This window comes from Orcinus orca, chromosome 14 (genome assembly GCF_937001465.1).
Source record: "Orcinus orca chromosome 14, mOrcOrc1.1, whole genome shotgun sequence".
NCBI lineage: Eukaryota > Metazoa > Chordata > Mammalia > Artiodactyla > Delphinidae > Orcinus > Orcinus orca.
In genome coordinates, this window is record NC_064572.1 from 36,806,158 (window position 1) to 36,823,915 (window position 17,758).

General features: G+C 52.4%; 2 protein-coding genes across 4 annotated transcripts in view; both read left to right on the forward strand.

Moving 5' to 3' along the window:
* Nucleotides 1-17,758, forward strand: part of ANXA11 (annexin A11) — a 41,887-nt gene that overhangs the window by 12,726 nt on the left and 11,403 nt on the right. The window contains exons 1-7 of one of the 3 annotated variants that reach the window (XM_049696864.1): nucleotides 11,207-11,230; nucleotides 11,913-11,975; nucleotides 13,525-13,637; nucleotides 14,586-14,972; nucleotides 16,277-16,364; nucleotides 16,610-16,704; nucleotides 17,332-17,445. In XM_049696864.1, the coding sequence (XP_049552821.1) occupies nucleotides 11,921-11,975; nucleotides 13,525-13,637; nucleotides 14,586-14,972; nucleotides 16,277-16,364; nucleotides 16,610-16,704; nucleotides 17,332-17,445 (852 nt within the window). In that variant the 5' untranslated portion in view covers nucleotides 11,207-11,230; nucleotides 11,913-11,920. Of the gene's footprint in view, nucleotides 1-11,206; nucleotides 11,231-11,912; nucleotides 11,976-13,222; nucleotides 13,246-13,524; nucleotides 13,638-14,585; nucleotides 14,973-16,276; nucleotides 16,365-16,609; nucleotides 16,705-17,331; nucleotides 17,446-17,758 lie in introns of those variants that run through there. The other 2 variants (XM_004273032.4, XM_049696866.1) reach the window with 2 other exon arrangements.
* LOC101269313 (small nuclear ribonucleoprotein Sm D2-like) lies at nucleotides 7,036-7,953 on the forward strand. Its single transcript, XM_033433989.2, has one exon. The coding sequence runs from the start codon at nucleotides 7,159-7,161 to the stop codon at nucleotides 7,483-7,485; it is 327 nt and encodes a 108-aa protein (XP_033289880.1). The 5' UTR covers nucleotides 7,036-7,158; the 3' UTR covers nucleotides 7,486-7,953.

Genomic DNA, 17,758 nt, shown 5'->3' on the forward strand with positions numbered 1-17,758 from the left:
CTGGCTTATTTCACTCAGCATAATGACCTCAAGATTCATCCATATTCTAGCATGCGTCAGAATTTCCTTCCTTTTTAAGGCCAGATACCCTTCTGTTATGTATATACTGCATTTTGCTTATCCATTCATCTGTTGATGGACATTTGGGTTGTTTCCACATTTTGGCCGCTGTGAACAGTAACTTCCGTGAACACTGGTGTACAAATATGTTCGGGTCCTGCTTTCAGTTCTTTTGGGTACATATGCAGAAGTGGAATTGCTAGGTCGTACGTTTAATTTTTTGAGGAACTGCCCTACTGATTGCGGCTGCCCCATTTTAGCACACGACTCTACTGTCATACGGTTTTGTCTCACGGGTCTCCTGGTGTTTGTTGGCAGGGTTATATCTTTTCTGGAAGCTCTAGAGGGCAATCTGTTTCCTTGTCTTTTCTAGCTTCTAGAGGCTGTCTGCATTCTTTGGCTCCTGGCGCCCGTCGTGCATGGATGGAATCCCTCTCAAGCTTCTTATCTCTTTCTTTTCATCTTTATTTCTCCTCATCCTTTCCTTTCATCCTTAACATAGCAAGGAAAGGACTCATGGGTCCACCTGGATAATCTAGGATACACTACCCATCTCAAGGTTGGTAACCTTGATCACATCTGCAAAGCCCCTTTGTCATGTAGGGCAACGTAGTCACCAGTTCTGGGGGATCAGGGTGCAGTCTGTCTGTTGGAAATATTTTTGACATTGGAGGTTCAGAGAGGTTAAGTTGTCCTGTGAATGTCACACAGCAAGTGGTGAAGTTAGGACCCAGACCCTACCTACCAAGCTAATGCTCCTTAGGGAGTAAGTTAAAATTAACTGAGCACCTACTCTATACTAATAAGCTACATGATGGATAGCTTTATATGCGTGTATCAGTGCATCACATCCTCACCACCACACAGTAAGATGAATGTACTTTCCCCAGTTTTAAGGAGAAAGGCTCAAAGAGGTTAGGCAACATGCCCAAGGTCAAACGGCCAGCAAGTGGTAGAGCTAGAATTGGAACCATTGTCATTGGACCCTGTGTTTCTCCCTGGTTGCCCAGCAGCAGTGTTAGAAGATTCTATCAAGGCTGTGTGGGCTGTGGGTAAAATTCATACGACAGAGCTCTTGATGGGGGAGTGTGGGTTGTGCAAAGGTGGGGGCACTGGTTTAGAGTGTGGGAAAGAGAGTAATTGGAGGTGGTAGAAGGACCTACGGAGGACCTGGGGTTGGATGTTATGAGACCCAGTGTTGGTGATGCTTAGACTGTGTGACCTGGATGAGCCACCCAGCCTCCCCTTCCCCACCCAGACAAGGGAGGGGTTCAGAGAAGGAGCTCCCCAAGTTCCTTTCCAGCTGAGCTTCTGACGGGTTCATTGTGCAGACAGTACCTGCCGCCGAGCTTGGAGTGAGGTGCACCCCTGTGGGCCCAGGCGATCCTGGAGGAACAGCGCTTGGATTGGAGTTTGCAGGAACTGGAGGGACTTGAGCGCTAAGTCTGGGACAGCCGGGAGGCCTCTAGTGCTCTGGGGCTTGTGCTTGATTTACACCCGCTGGTCCCGAGGAGCCCCTTCTGATCAGGTGGTGTGATTGCCAGCAGCTTCCCCACCGGAAGTGGTGAAACTGACAGACACAGACCTGCCTCCCCAAGCCTGAGCTGCACTTAGAAACAAACCACGGTTTCCGTATTTGGGGAAGGGGAAAGGGGTGTGTGGGGAGGGGGGTATTTCCTCAGGTCCTGGCCACACCTTGGACTTAGGTGGGGGGATTTTTCTTTCACTGCCACTGTGTCTGTCACAAGAACCTTGGCGACTACAAGAACCGCAGCTGAGCCCCCGTCATGTTTTGGGCCTGGTTGTCGCCAAATACTGACACCATACCTGGGTTCACCTACTTCCTCTGTGGCTGCTTTCCAGTCCTCAGAAATCCTGAATCGGGATTGGCATTTGGTTAAGTGTTGGCTCTTCCGGAAGCCTGTTTGGTATGGGCACCTGCCACAGGGGTCTCTCCCGATGAGCTGGAGTGACCCAGGTTTGCCAGGGCTGTGCCGTGGAGGAGTTAGTAGAGAGACCTGCTGTGAAATCTCCCTGTCTGCCTGCAGGTACTTTTCCATGAAGGTGTTCCCTCCTGCCTCGCCCCCTCCTCACTCCTTCTCCATTCCCACGACCTGGTCTGGAAAGGCCACTGAGAGCAGAGAATATGGTTTCTCTCAGGGCTGTCCCAGGGTGGACATGCGGACAGCAGGCTCCTGGGAGCTTTGTGCAGGCTGAGGCCCTGCTCCCGGGCAGGTTTCTTTTCCAAAGGCCTTCTCAAAGGTGCTTCCTCCTCCATCCCTCCCACCCCCTTTTTTTCCTGGAGCTTGGACCAAGCCTCCAGGGCACCCAGGCCTGCAGCAGGGTTGGAAAGAAAACACTGCCAGTTTCCTGTTGGTGGTTTCTCCTCGTGGAGATTGGAAAATACAGCACAGCCATTCCCGTCCAGGATCTGCTGCTGCACTGGGCTTGGTGTGGGAGAAGGAACCAGCTGACTTTACTGCTCCTGTCCTCTGCCCTTCTTCACACCGTTCTGACCCCCAGCTCTCCACCCTGTGCCCTCCCTGCTCCCACATTTCTCATCCTGTGTATTATCAAATGGCCCAGGGTCCTCTGGGACCCTCTAATCCTGTTTGCTATTTTATCTTGGGGAAACTGATACAATGAAAGGTTAAATGATATCATGAGAACATATTTGATGTTAAACTGTTACTATCTACATTTAACAGTTGTGGAAAACTGAAGCCCAGAAAGGTTAAATAACCTGCCCAAGACCACGCACCTCTTAGGGAGCAGAACTGGGATTCGAGCCTGGGCCACATCTGGCTTCAGAGTTCACGCTCCTCCCACCACCCTAGACTGCCTTTAGTGAGATGCTCGGGATCACGGGGAAACCTGGTGTCCTGCTTCCTAGGTCTGTTGTATTCCATCAACCAGTGTTTTTAAAGTTTTGGTCTTTGAAATCCTAGCGTCTGGGACTGGTGGGCCATGTGAGGAAGTACAGCGTAGGGGTAAAAGTCCTGAGCCTTGGAGCCTGGCTGCTTGGGCTTGAATCCTGGCTTATCATTTACTAGCTGTAACCTAGGGCAACTTGTATAATCTCTCCATACCTCAGTTTCCTTATCTCTAATACAGAGATCATAATCTTAGTATTTGTCTTATAGAGTTGTTGTAAAGTTCTGTTCCATGTATAGCACTTAACACAGTGCCTAGTACATAATAAGTATTCGATAAATGTTAACTATTATTATTATTGCCTAGTAAGTTTGGGAAATTGAGGGAAAAAGTTAAGCAGGCACCTTTGTTACAGGACTTCTCAGAGCCTTTATTATCCTATTAAGTATTGGCACTTTTCCGGAAGGGGATGTCGTAGGCAGCGTTTTCCAAAGTTTTTGGACAACTAATCTCTTTCTCTTTTTTAACTGGGCACCTGGTAAATTCTCAACTCATAAGATGTAAGCTGGTGTCGGGGAACACAGTTCAGGAAGCACTGAGCTCTACCTCATGCTGCCTGTTTTTGCTTGGCAAGGCTGAGCTGGAGATGGGAGTCCAGGCTAGACCTGAGCACGACTTTGAAGGACTGTGTGTGGCAGAGCTTGGGCTGTGCCAGGCTTCTCTCCTCCTGTCCCTGTAGGTATGGGGAGAGGGAGGTGGTGGGAGCCGAGGCACCTGAGGGTTTCTGGAACCTCCTGGCCATGAGGAATGTCCTTGGCTGACCGCAGTTCAAAGCAGTCATTGCACTGTCCTTGGAGGAGGGGTCTTAAACTAGGTCACCAGTGGCAGGACCGGTTGGGACCACCAAACAAGCCAGCCCAGCCTAGGTTGAAATGGTCACAGGTTTTGCAGTATGACCCTCTTAGGGAAAGGTAGGCAGGCTTTGCTCCCAGCAGGCTGAGTTCTACCTTGGACCCTCTCCCCATGTGTTTGTGACTTGAGTAAACGGTGTCCCTGGCATATTTTGGCTCCAAAACCAAGGTGGTTAGAAACTAGATAATCTTCAAGTTTCCTTCCAGCGTAGGCATTTAGGAAGTCTGTAAATCTAGGATTGGGGTGAAAACCTGAAGAGGTGTCCCCTTCAGGAGTCCTAAAATCCAACTAGGAAGAGCCCCAAGAGGTGAAGCCCCCTGTCACATCCGAGGTCTGGGGAGGTGAGGGCCTGGCTCCAGGTCACTGATCGGGGACCTTTTCCATATCAACATTCTTGGAACTGACTACCTTAAATAGTCTTGCTTTGGGCCCCATTTGCGCCCTGCTCTGGGTTGTTGCCTCTCAGCAATGACCCTGGAGAGATGGGCAGTGTATGGCGGTCAGGAGCTGCTCAGACCGGCTCAGGGCTGGCTAATCCTTCATCTCCCAGCAGCCAGGTACTGGAGGTGGGCCAGGAAGGCATGTGGCTGACCGGTTACACCTTAGCCTGCCCAAACCTAGCTTTGCACTGGAGCAAGGAGAGTTTGCAGATAAGCAAATTTCTTCCTTGTATTTTAAAAAATTATACATATATGTATACACGAACATACATAAACTGTATATATATACATACATTTATGCATTTACATTTGTGTGTATGTGTGCGTGTGTTTTGTCTTGAATTATACTTAGGAAACTGCTCAGTGGCACCTTTGAATAGGGGATTAGAGGGGAGAATGAACTTTGTTTCTTTGTGCCTTTCTGTTCCATTTGAATTTCCCTACAGTGTGTTTGTATTCCTTTTATTTTTTATTTTTAAATGTGATTTATATTTTAGAGCAGCTTTAGGTTCACAGCACCACCTCTGCCACTATCATCACCCCACATCAGAGTTACAATTGATGAACCTATATTGACACAGCATTATCACCCAAAGTCCATAGTTTACATTAGGGTTCACTCTTAGTGTGGTACATTCTATGGGTTTTGACTAATGGATCCACCATTTTAGTGTCGTACAGAATAGCTTCACTGTCTTAAAAATCCTTTGTGCTCTGCCCATTCATCCCTTCCTCCCCCTAACTCCTGGTAATCACTGATTTTTTAACTTCTCCAGTTTTACTTCTAGAATGACATACAGTTGGAATCGTGCAGTACGCAGCCTTTTCAGACTGGCTTCTTTCACTTAATAATATGCCTTTTCGTGGCTTGATAGCTCATTTCTTTTACTGCTGATTAATATTCCATGGTCTGGATGTACCACAATTTATCCGTTCACCTTTTGAAGGCATTTTGGTTGCTTCCAAGTTTTGGCAGTTATGAAGAAAGCCACTATAAATATCCATGTACAGGTTTTTGTGTCCATGTGTGTCTTCAGCTCCTTTGGGTAAATACCAAGGAGTGCTGTTGCTGGATCATATGCTAAGAGTAAGTATGTTTAGTTTGTAAGAAACTGCAAACTGCCTTCCAAAGTGGCTGCACCATTTTGCACTTCCACCAGCAATGAATGAGTTCCTGTTTCTTCACATCCTCATCAGCATCTGGTGTCATCAGTGTTTTGGATTTTGGCCATTCTAATAGATGTGTAGTAGTATTTCATTGTTATTTTAATTTCCAATTCCCTAAGCATCTTTTCATATGCTTTTTTGCTATCTGTATGTGTTCTTTGGCAAAATATCTGTTCAGGTCTTTTGCCATTTTTTAATTGAGTTTTCTTTTTTTTTTTCTTTTTAATTGAAGTATAGTTGATTTACGATCTGGTGTTAGTTTCAGGTGTACTTTATTGTTGAGTTTTTAAGAGTTCTTTCTGTATTTTGGATAACAGTCCTTTATCAGATGTGTCTTTTTAAACATTTTCTTCCGTTCTGTAGCTTGTCTTCTCTTCCTTTTATTTTTAAAAAGAAACCAGCAAGGATCATCTGAGCTGCATGGTTTAAACTCTACATTTAAATTTTTGCATAAACACAGATTGAGGATTTAATGTTAAAAAACTAGCACAAATACTCTAGCCCCCAGACTGGGAAGGCCGGTGGAGGGGTCATCCCATGAAAGCGTCCACCCTAGTCCAGGCCCTCTTGGTCTGCTGCTGGTCACTGGGGCGGGAGGTCTCACGGCCGTGCAACTTCTGGCCCTGGGAGATGCGTCCAGGTCTCTGCCTCCTCTCAGTGTTAGCCCGCTGTAAGCTGTGTCCCCACCTGGCCCTCTGGGGAGGACAGTGCTATATCCTTGTGTGAGGCATGGCCCTGCCACCATCCTTTTTCCTCCATGTCCCTGGAAGTGAGGCAGGACACCAGAAGATGTGCATAGTGCATCGTCCAGCCCGTCTTGCCATCTCCCACTGTGGGGGTTGGGGGAACAAGAAGACTCCCCATTATGGGGTGTGTGGCTAGGTCAGGGTAGTGAGGTGCCTCTTGTTCTGGGTGATTTTGCCTCTTCTCCCAACACAACAATTTCTAGATTCCTGTGTTTGGGACTCTGGCTAGGGCCTTTGCGGAGCCCTTGAAATTGAATGGTATTCTTGTGTACATGTACACAGTTTTAGGGAACAGGCCATTTTACAGTCCCTGAGAAGCCCCCTATGTACCTGCTGTATGCTTTTAACATTCACCTAGGAAACTGAGGCTTGGTCTCATGGGATCTTGGGATGCCCAGGTTTGGTGTTTATCCTCAGAGTTTACTGCTGGGAATAAAGGCTAGATAGAATAAGCTAGAAAGTGTCGAAGTACCTTAAAGGAAAGTTTGTTTCCTAGAGTGTGGAGCACAGAATCAGTTACATCAGAACTTCTGCAGGACTTCCCTGGTGGTGCAGTGGTTAAGAATCGGCCTGCCAGTGCAGGGGACACGGGTTTGAGCCCTGGTCCAGGAAGATCCCACATGCTGTGGAGCAGCCAAGCCTGTGTGCCACAACTACTGAAGCCTGCCTGCCTAGAGCCCGTGCTCCTCAATGAGAAGCCCACGCACCTCAACGAAGAGTAACCCCCGCTCGCCGCAACTAGAGAAAGCCTGCGCGCAGCAATGAAGACCCAATGGAGCCAAAAATAAATAAATTAAAAAGAATCCCTGGAGGTGGGAACGGGATGCTTGTTTATATTTCGGATTCCTGGACCCTTTTCAGACTGAAGGGCCCAGAATGATTGGGGCCAAAGCCTCGGCACTGAGAGTGCGGCCACCACCATCGCCATCCTGAGCCTCCTCAACAAGCCCAAGAGTGAGATGACCCCGGAGGAGCTGCAGAAGCGGGAGGAGGAGGAGTTTAACACAGGGCCACTCTCCGTGCTCACCCAGTCGGTCAAGAACAACACCCAAGTGCTCATCAACTGCCACAACAGCAAGAAGCTCCTGGGCCGTGTGAAGGCCTTCGACAGGCACTGCAACATGGTGCTCGAGAACGTGAAGGAGATGTGGACCGAAGTCCCCAAGAGTGGCAAGGGCAAGAAGAAGTCCAAGCCAGTCAACAAGGACCACTACATCTCAAAACTGTTCCTGCGTGGGGACTCGGTCATTGTGGTCCTGCGGAACCCGCTCATTGCCGGCAAGTAGGGGACTCCTCCCTGCCGTCAGAACTTGCCCCCTCGTTTTGCGAAGACCTGCCCTTTGTGCTGGGAATAATAAAGTCATGTGTTTTTTCTAAAAAAAAAAAAAAAAAGCCTCGGCATTTTTAGCAAGCTGTCCAGGTGATTCTCACGCGTGATGAAGTGGTGCTACAGAAAGTGTAGTCCAGAGTCAAGGAGCATCAGCATGTTTGGACAAGTCTCAAACCTACCCTTGCAGCGACTGTGGGGGCAGGACCCAACAACCTGGGTTAAAACAAGTCCAGCAGGTGATTGTTTTGCAGACTGAAGTTTGAGAAGCACCAGTTTAGCCAGAGAGGGCCACAGCTGGATGAAATCAGGCATACAGGTGCAGGTCGATGGTCCCAGTGAGGAAGGAAGGGTGGCATCTGTGCTGCATCGTGCCCCAAGAGAAGCGGGACCAGAGGCCAGAAGTTCCGTGCAGGCTGGTTTCTAGGAACTGGAGCAGTCCCCGAAGAGGCCAGCTGCCTGCGGCACTTGGAGGCCCTCTCCAGTGAGTCCCGAGACAGAGTGCTCTGACCAGAGCCAACATGGAACGGGGATGTGCCCAGCCGGTCAGAATCCCGGCCTGTCCACTGTGTGAAGGATCCCACCCAGGCACCTTTTTTCTTTCTTAAAGGGCAGAAGTAGGAGGAAGGCATTGGTCATCACAGAAGGTGTGATATTCGTAGATGCCACAGAGAAAGCAGATCTGCTGGATTATAACCCAGGGAGTTCCCTTCTGTCGTGAAGAGTGAGGGTTGGACAGAGTTGGGAGGGGAAGATGAGGCCCTCCCCTCCAAGCCCTGCCCGAGCTCCCCTCTGAATCAGGATATAGCACCCCAGCGTGCCAGGCCGACTTCGCCAAGGACAGCGGGCCCTGCTGGTGGCCTCTTTTGAGAAACAGTGGAGGCCAGAGTTACCCAAAGACTGGGCCATGAGCAGATTTCTTAATTTTCAAAAAAGCGGGGAAGGCTGTAGATGTTGGGAGTCAGAGTTGCGTGCTGATCTGGGACATGTGGTCGTTGCGAAGGGGCGAGGTGGGCACTAGGGCATCCGAAGGTCGAACCAGGCTCTCCGGCTGCCTTTGCTTTTCTCCTGGGGATTATTAGACGGATAAGCTGGAGGGCTCTAGGCCCGGGGTGACGCGTTAGCATTCTCATTTGATGGAGGCCCTCTTTGTACTGTTGTGAACAAGATGAGGAGACAGGTGTCGGGCTGTGGTAGAGTTAGGTGGCCTGGTAGCTGGTTGAACGCCTGTACCCGCGTGGTCCTGGGTGGGCTGATGTCGGGCTGGGAGTTGGTCGGCAGCGACAGTTCAGGAGTGCTCTTTCTGTATCACTCGCCTGGAAGAACGCAAATGCCATGCTTTCCCGATTGGTGGATATAAAAGAAAGCTGAGAGAGAGTGCTAAGATGCTTGATGTTGGTCAGGATGGCAGGTCTCAGTAGGCTAGAGTGACGATGGGCAGAATGGAAGAGAGAAATTTAACAGGAATCAGCATCCCGTCTCCATTGTCCAGAACACTCAAGTGTTACCCATCCGGGGAGGTGGGGGGGGGAGGGGCGGAGCTACTGCCCTGTGCTCTCCAGTCACCCCTGGGGCCTTTGGTTCCCAAGAGAGCTCAGAAGGAGAACGGAGTGGGTCGCAGACGCGAAGCTATTTCAGGCAGGAAATGGTGGGAGAAAAATGAGAAGACTGGAGGTGGTCTCTTGGGGAGAGGTGAAGATGGGGTCCTGGGGGCATCGTCAGGGAACTCTGGGAATGAGCACCATCACCCTGTGAGCGGGCTGAGGCTGGCCTGCGGTCCTGCCCCAGGCCGGGAACCTTAGCAGTCCCTTCAGGTCCGAGTCCCACGGTATATTTATATAATAATGCCAACCCCAGGCTCAGAGCTGGGCAGCCTTGCACTGAATGGACCCTGTGTGAGTTATTCAAATCTTGGAAGAACAGCACGGCCTCAAGTGAGCTCAGAAATCCCCACCTGAATTGGGCCTTTTTTAAAGTTGTTTTTTTAAATTGGCATACATGCATGTGGCAGGAGATGCAAATATAAACAGTGAGCTTCATTTCTATTCCAGTTTTCCCCTCCAGAGGCAACCAGTGTTACCCAGTTTCTTGTTTAACATTCCAGGGATGGGTGTGTGTGTGTGTGTGTGTGTGTGTGTGTGTACAGCACTAAATTTGTACATTTTCTTTTTTTAAACGAAGTTAGCGTACACACAGCACTACACCTTGATTAATAATGGCGATCGTTTCAAATCACCGCTTACAGAGCTGGCTATTTCTGAAAAAGCTGCGGAGTATCCCTCGTGTGGATCTGCTTGATTTACTTAACCAGCCTCTCGCTGGTGCATATCTGGGGGCTCCTTTTTGCTGTTGTGGCAGATGCCGCAGTTTAGTGTGTCTGGGAAACAGACTTCCAGAAGTAGAGCTTCTGAGTCAAAGCGTGTGTCATGTTTAATTTCTACATCTCTATTTTTAACTGGCAAGTCAGCATATTAGTGAGGGTGAATATCTGTAGTTCCTTTTCTGTAATTGTTTGCATCATTTGAGTTTCTATAAAGGTTATTGGTCTTTTTCTTATCATAAAACATTTTTCCTAAATTTGTCACTTCCCTAGTCTTTATGTTGTTTTCGTTACTTGTTTCTTACGCAGAAATTTAATTTCATCCTTGGGGATAAGGGTACTTCTTATGCTTAAACTTTGGTCTGGCTGAGGTTTTATCTTGGCATATGGAACAGGGTAGTATCCAGCTCTTTTGTTTTGTTTTTCCATCTGACTGTGGATGGGCCTTTGGGCTCGTTCTCCTGGGAGGTGGTCTCCAGAGACAAAGGTGTCAGGAGCACGGCTGCAGCTCCCCCTGTTTTTCTGAGGGCCGGTTTCTCTTTCTTCCATCAGAAAGTTCCTGGCCCATCCATCATGTGCCTCCCCAGGGTATCTCCTCAACAATGACATCCGAGGGTTCTGGCAGATGGGTCAGACTGAAAGCACCACTAGGGACCTCAGTCACCACGTGACAGCGTGCTTGGGAAAGGGCCTTTGGCCCACACCGCAGGTCGCCAGTTCTAGCTCTCTCCAAGGTCACTAGGCCATCATCCGGCCTCCCATTGCAGTCACCAGTGGGACCCACTGACCCAAACAAATTACCATGCCCACAGAGCTGAGAACCCAGACCCACCCCATGGGGACCGGTGGCACCTTGAGGAAGCCCTTCAGCTTCCTTGGAAACAGCATGCCTAGTTCGCCAGTGTAGCTGTGAAAGGCAGCCAGAGTCTTGTAGGTGACTAACAGCGTCTAGAGCAGTGTTTCTCAAAGTGGGGTCCTTGGACTAGCACCTGGGAACTAGTTAGAAATGCAAATTCTGGTTCTACTGACTCAAACCCTGTGGGTGGAGCCCAGCAATGTGTTTAACAAGCCCTCCAGGTGGTTCTGATGCACACTGCAGTTTGAGAACTAGCTTGGGACCCAGCCTGGGAAGAGAGCAGCTAACCTAGGGTCAGCAGGTGTGATTGTTAAGGGGGCCCGTAGGTTTCCTCACTCTCACTGATTGTTGGATGCCTCTCAAACAGCAGCAGCCACTGATTAGCAAGAGTAGGCAGGTTGCCTGACAGTGTGTGGTGTTACGGCAGATCTGTGTCCCTCCTGGGCAGTTCAACTAACATGAGACACGGCAGAGGGATCTGTACAGAGAGGGACTTTGTGAGAACAGATATCACACCATCACCAACAGGTAAGAGCTCTAGGTTCTGGCCTTTCTCCTTCCCTTACTACTGATCTGCAAGTCACTTACCTTTCTGAGCTCCATCTGCCCCATCTGTAGGGACAGGATTGTGCTCCCTCACTTGTCCTGATTCCGGATCCTCGATCAGATGAGCCCTCCTGAGGTCTCTCCTTGTTTCTAGGAATGATGATATCATACCCCGTTCCCTTGCCTGGTGAACCAGAGGTTGGAGAACAAAAACCGTAGTTTGGGGCAGAGCCAATTTGGAGGCCGCTGTGTATAGCTTGGGGTCTGTAGGTTGGGCACAGGGAGATAGGGGCTCTGGCTTTCCCTGTTGCTGGATGGATGGTGATAAAGAAGATACCGGCAAATAGACCTGGACCCCCTGAGAATGAGGTGGGAGAAGAGCTTCACACGTGCTGCATCCCTTGTCAGCAGAAGTGGGAATGGAGCTTGGGTGAAAGGGGTTTTCAGGGAAACTCACTGGTTCATGGGTGGTGAATCCTGTAATGCCCCCGGTTGCTGCTGCTGGCGGGGGCCCAGCAGGTACGGGGTGAGCTGGGCTGCCCGCCATGGGTCAGGCCTGATGCAGCTCCTCCTGCAAGGGCCAGCTTGCGGCTGACACTGTTCTCCGGCAAGACTGGTGAGAGCCCCCGGCAGAGCCTGAACACACTTTCCTCTTTCCTTTCAGATCTAACCATGAGCTACCCAGGCTACCCCCCGCCCGCAGGCGGCTACCCGCCCGCTGCACCAGGTAAGAGGGTCTGGGGCAGGCGAGGGAGGGAACGCCCGCTCTGCTCAGGGCCCAGGAGTGGAGAGGGGAGGAGTGATGGTGTTTTCCAGTTATTTCCTTGCTCCCTTTGGACCCCCACAGTGCAGCCAGGCAGGGGAGGGGCTGGAGAAGAGCTTGGACCTTGGGGCCAGGCGAGGTCAGGGTTTGAAGCCACTTCTGGAAAGCCAGGACCAGGCCAGGCCCCGATCTCTTGCCGTATTAGCTGATAGCAGCAGACAAACGTGTACCGTTCTTGAGACTCAATTTTCTCCTTTGCAAATGGCTTCAAGCACCTCCATCCCTGGGCTGGCCCAGACAAGAACACGGTAGCCAGGTAAAGCCTCTGGCACAGTGTCCTCTGGAGCACTGCTAGGTGACGACTGCCCATTGTCGCTTCTCTTGCCCTGTGCTCAAGGTGTGTGGTTTCCCAGCAGCAGGGCCCCTGCAGAGGGAGGAAGTGGAGGCAGTTGCTAAGGGTCAGACGTTACTGCTGCAGCTGCTCCTGTGGCCCGATAGCAGGGAGGCTGCGCCAGCTGGTCAGGCACCCATGTCCTACCACTGCCACCTCTGTCATCACCTGAGCAGCAAGAGAGGGAGCAGGCGGGCGATTCCGGGAGAGCTCCGTCCTGAGTATCCCGGAGCCCTGGGGCTGGAAAGCCAAACACGGGGCCCTCAGGGCCTTTTCGCTGTCATGGACAGGGCTGCATCTAACAGGCCAACAGCCCGCAGGATGATGCTAGCTGCCTAGCTGCCGTGCTGCTTGTCATGGTGACAGCTGTAACATATGAATGCTCGCCGGGCTCCCAGCTAAGCCCTGCCCGGCATTAACTCTCTTAGTCCTCCTCACAGCAATTTGAGGCAAACACCAATTATCCCCACTTCACCTGAGGAAACTGAGCCAGGGTGGTTGAGTGCCTTGTCCCGGGGCACATACCCCGGTCCCGATGGTTTCAGAGCTGGGGGTCTTTACTGCTGTTCCCCTGTTGTCCCCTGACAAGGACAGGTGTCTGTTTTCCATAACCGAGCCCTGTCTCCCTCCATCCTGTCATCCTGCCTCTCCCTGCCCCTTACAGACTTGTGATGACAGCACACAGCCAGATTGGCAGGACACCCCACCCCGACGCCCACCCGCCCCCGCCATGGTTCTCCATCACCGTGGACTCTCAGTGATCCCTGAGCTTGCCGCTGCCCTGGGCTTGGCACAGTGTCCCCGAGTGACCTGTCTTTATGTCTATACTCCCACTCCATAGGGGTGAGCCCAGGAGGGCAGGTCTGCCCTTGGCCCTCCTACCTTAATATCCACAGAGAGTCTTGGGAGTGTTTGCTGAACACCGAATTGAAGGTTCCCTCCTCCCTTCCTCTGGCAGCGGGATCTGGCTAGACTTTGTTGCCCGAGTGTTTGCCGTGTGGTCTATATAGGACTGTCCACGGCTCTGCTTGGCTTCCCCTCCGACCACCTGGGAGCTTGATGTCTCTGCCTTGTCCTGCTGGGGAGCCGCAGGGGCGCTGACAGGCCCGGTGTTGCTTTCAGGTGGCGGTGCCTGGGGAGGTGCTGGCTACCCACCACCCAACATGCCCCCCATCGGGCTGGATAACGTGGCCACCTACGCAGGGCAGTTCAACCAGGACTACCTCTCGGGAATGGTGAGTCCAGCCCTCCTGCTGGGCTGCCCCGGGGGCCACACCGGCGTGGCCAGAGGGAGAAAGGCTGCTGGCTTCCGTGGTGTCAGGGGGGGTGGTGTGTGCACGTGCGTGTGTATCTGTGGGCACCGAGGGTGTTGAGCTATATCTTGGGACATGACAGTTTCCATCGGGGCTCTCACCGGCTCACTGTCCCTCTCTGCATCTTGATTTTCCCGTCTGTAAAATGAGCGGTGGGGGAATGCATTGGGCCACATGGTCTTCCAGGTCCCTTTCAGCTCTGGGGGATTGGGTAGGGGTGGGGCCTTCGTGGAGTATGCATCGAGCACCTTCTGCATGAGCTCAGCGTAGGGATAGAGGGGTGAGGGAGTGCCCCTGTGTGTGCACGTATGTGCCCTGTGCAGGTGGCCACTCGCGTGCGGGGGCTGCTGGTACACGTGGATGACTCTCCTGGTTGGGCCTGGCAGCAGGTGCCTGGCAGCACGGACGCACGTGCTACTCTTGTTGATTTGCTTGTAAAGTAGCATATTTTATCCTCTAAAAACACATGTGTGCTCAGTGTAAGCGGTGTAGCCACTCCACAGTCTAATTTGTGCCTGGCCCATTCTAGGCGCTGGAGACAGAAAAATCCCAGTCTGGGAGTACTTAACCATCCACTGGGAAGGGACAGGCAGTAGCATAAGGAAACGGTGTGGTGTTAGAGCAAGTGTGGGTTCTTTGGGCACAGGGCAGGTAAAGGGGGTCAGCAGTGCAGGTAGAGGGCGTGTAGCACAAGGTGGGTGGGCAAGGTGGGCCTTGCTGAGAAGCTGGTGGTGCTCGGACTTGGCTTGAGCTGAGTGTGGCTCCTGGGTGCCCGCTGCAGGGCTCAGGGCGGGGAAGGGCAGATGGACGGAGTATGGCTGTGCCCCTCAGGGGCTGTTAGTCTAAGGTTCTTGCTTCGTGGACTTTCAGGCTGCCAACATGTCCGGGACGTTCGGAGGAGCCAACGTGCCAAACCTGTACCCGGGGGCCCCTGGGGGCGGTTACCCTCCCGTCCCCCCGGGGGGTTTTGGGCATTCCCCTTCCGCCCAGCAGCCTGTTCCTCCATATGGAATGTACCCGCCCCCTGGAGGAAACCCACCCTCTGGGATGCCCTCGTATCCGCAATACCCAGGGGCCCCTGTGTCAGGCCAGCCCATGCCGCCCCCTGGGCAGCAGCCCTCGGGGGCCTACCCTGGACAGCCGCCCATGACCTACCCTGGGCAGTCGCCAGTGCCACCTCCGGGACAGCAGCCGGTGCCAAGCTACCCAGGGTACACTGGGTCCGGGACCGTCACCCCTGCTGTGCCCCCAGCCCAGGTGAGTGCCAACTTTGTGCTACTCTCTGTCCAGGCCTGGCTCCGAGGGCCTGAGACATGTGGCCCAGTGTCCTCTGCCAGCAGGGCTGGGGACCGTGCAGGGGACAGGGGAGGACTAGGTCCTCCAGCTCTAACTTGTAGTTTTCAGCGTCACTTCCTCACAGACTCCCCATCCCCTGTTTGTGCGCCTGAGGACCTAGGGAGCTACTGTCTTTGTCCCAGCTTGTTAGATGGTCCCTGTGGGAGCTGGGTCTGAATGCCTCCGGGTACTCTTCATTCGTCTGGTGTTATTTACGGCCTGGGTTTTGTAAGAACTGGTCTCAAGGCCTTTGCCCAATGGCTCTTAGTTTTCAATCCCCCGGATGTGCCCTCCCAGACTAGCTTCAGAGGATTCTTAAAACCAGCTCCTTTGGGTAGGGAAGATTGTTGGCAGTTCTTTCAGGGCTGCTCTTGGCTCGTTTTGGAGAGCAGTTCATGTTTGCAGAGCCTAGAATTCATTGTCATGGTTACACAGCGAAACCAGCCAAGCACAGGGCTAGTGGTATGTGGTTGACTACTATTTTTAGTCAGAGGGTCCCTTCCCCTCCCTCCCTCACACCCACACGTCCCCCTACCCCTGCCCTGCGCTGCAGCCTCCCTCTGCCTTCCCCCTTATTCTTTTCTCTCAGCTTGTCTCCTTACCTCTGTTAAAACCAGTTTGTACTAGACAATCCACCGAGGGAGAGTTCCGGCAGGAAAAATGAAGTTTGCTTGGAGTGTGGCTGTCATGTCAGGAAGGAGCCCAGCAGGCAGGCGGGTCGTAGAGTCCGGAAAACAGTGCCGGGAAATGAGAACTAGTCCGAGAGGTAGCTGGGCTGCATGTCCCATCGTGAAGGCTGGACACCTGCATCACAGAGGGAACACCTGTTTCTCGTGTGCACAAAGGTGGACTAAGCAGGCCCGCTAGGGAAGCCCTGATGTGTGCTGTGGTGCTGAGGCCTTGAGGAGAGGCCGCACCCCTGTTCCCGAGGCCTCCCCTTCATCAAGAGCCCGGGCCCAGGCCTGGAGGACCCAGGCATAGGGTAGATTTTCAGCATCAGGACTCAGTTCTAGGTGGGCTCCTAGCCACGGGAGCCAGGCAGACGTTTCAGTGCCAGGACAGGTAATGGTCACGTTAGGCCGACTCAATGTCGAGTCCCCTGTGCTGTTGATTGCAGGCTCCTTCAGGTACCCCAAGTTTTAGAGGAAAGGTCATTTCCAGAGTCTGGGGCAGGTAGTCTCACGTCTGGGGGATATAGCATTCTTGCTGTCTGTCTGTCTGAGCAGTTTGGAAACCGAGGCACCATCACAGATGCTCCTGGGTTTGACCCCCTGCGAGACGCCGAGGTCCTGCGGAAGGCCATGAAGGGCTTTGGTGAGAGACCCCAGGTGGTGCGAGTCCTATCACCCCCGACTCCCTAGGCAGTTACACAGTGGCTCTGTGGGCTGGGGTCGCTGGGTGGAGGCAGCCTGGCCCCAGTGGTGGAGGAAGAGAAGGTGGATATGGGGGTGCAGTTGGGATGCCCAGGAGAATTGGAAGACCCAGGCCAGGAAAGTCTGTAGCCGCAGAGCATCCCCACAACCCCCAGCCCTGCCCACTCCCACCTCTCCTTCCTCCAGGGACTGATGAGCAGGCCATCACTGACTGCCTGGGGAGTCGCTCCAACAAGCAGCGGCAGCAGATCCTCCTGTCCTTCAAGACAGCTTATGGGAAGGTGAGTGTTGGCGAGATGGCGGGGTGGGGGGGGGGTCCCTCCTGACTTAAGGCATATCCTCTAGCACAGCCCTACTCCTGCTTTTCCTTGGGGCCTAGTGGGTCTGGATCTCCTGGACAAACCATAAGGCACATTAGGGCATTTCCTGCTGTCTCTCAGCTGATGGCATCTTCTAGAAGCAAAGGATGCTCTGAAGGAGAAATTCCAGAGTCCACAGGGTACTGAGGTTTGATGAGAGGCGCCCAGGAATCTGGGCTCCAGTCTGGCTGTGCACGACTCACCAAGACCATGGGCAAGTTATTTCCCTTCGAAGGAAGAGGCTTTAAGTACTGAACAAATGCACGGGGGCCGTATTTTGATTCTGGGGGCTTTCAGATCTTTAGGTAGGTAACCACTGGGTACATGTAGGCTAGTGTTCTGGCCCGGTGCCTCTCCTACTTGAATGGCCATGAGTCCCCTCGGAATCTGGTTTGAATGCAAGCTCTGATTTTGCAGGTCTGGCTGGGGCCTGAGGTTTGGCTCTTCTGCAGATGCTGCTGGTCCCTGGATCTGGGATATTGTCCCTATTGGTCACCTCCTGTGGATTCTGAAAATAGGTTTTGTTTGTTTGTCTGAATGTCCAATCAGGATTTGATCAAAGATCTGAAATCTGAACTGTCAGGAAACTTTGAGAAGACAGTCTTGGCCCTGATGAAGACCCCGGTCCTCTTTGATGCTTATGAGATAAAGGAAGCCATCAAGGTGTGTATGGGTGTGTGTGTGTGTGTGTGTGTGTGTGTGTGTACCCGTGTGGGCTGTCCCGGGAAAGGCCTGGGTCACGTGGTGTGTCTTCGCTCACTTATTAGCTACGGTTGTCAGCGCGGCTCCTGGGCCCTCCCGGTTGGAGTCCAAATGCTGTAGGAAGGGGAACTTCTGGTGGCTCCCCCAAGAGGCAAATGAGGCGTCATTCGTCATCAGGGAGCATCTAAGTCTCTCCACCTTAAAAACACGGTGGGGGCTGGGGAGCTGGGGTTGCAGAGGGAGCTAGTGATGCAGTGATAAGAGTGGGAGGTGT

Coding starts and splice junctions, on each gene's coding strand:
- LOC101269313 (XM_033433989.2), top strand. CDS start 7,159: ATGACCCCGGAGGAGCTGCAGAAGCGGGAGGAGGAGGAGTTTAACACA.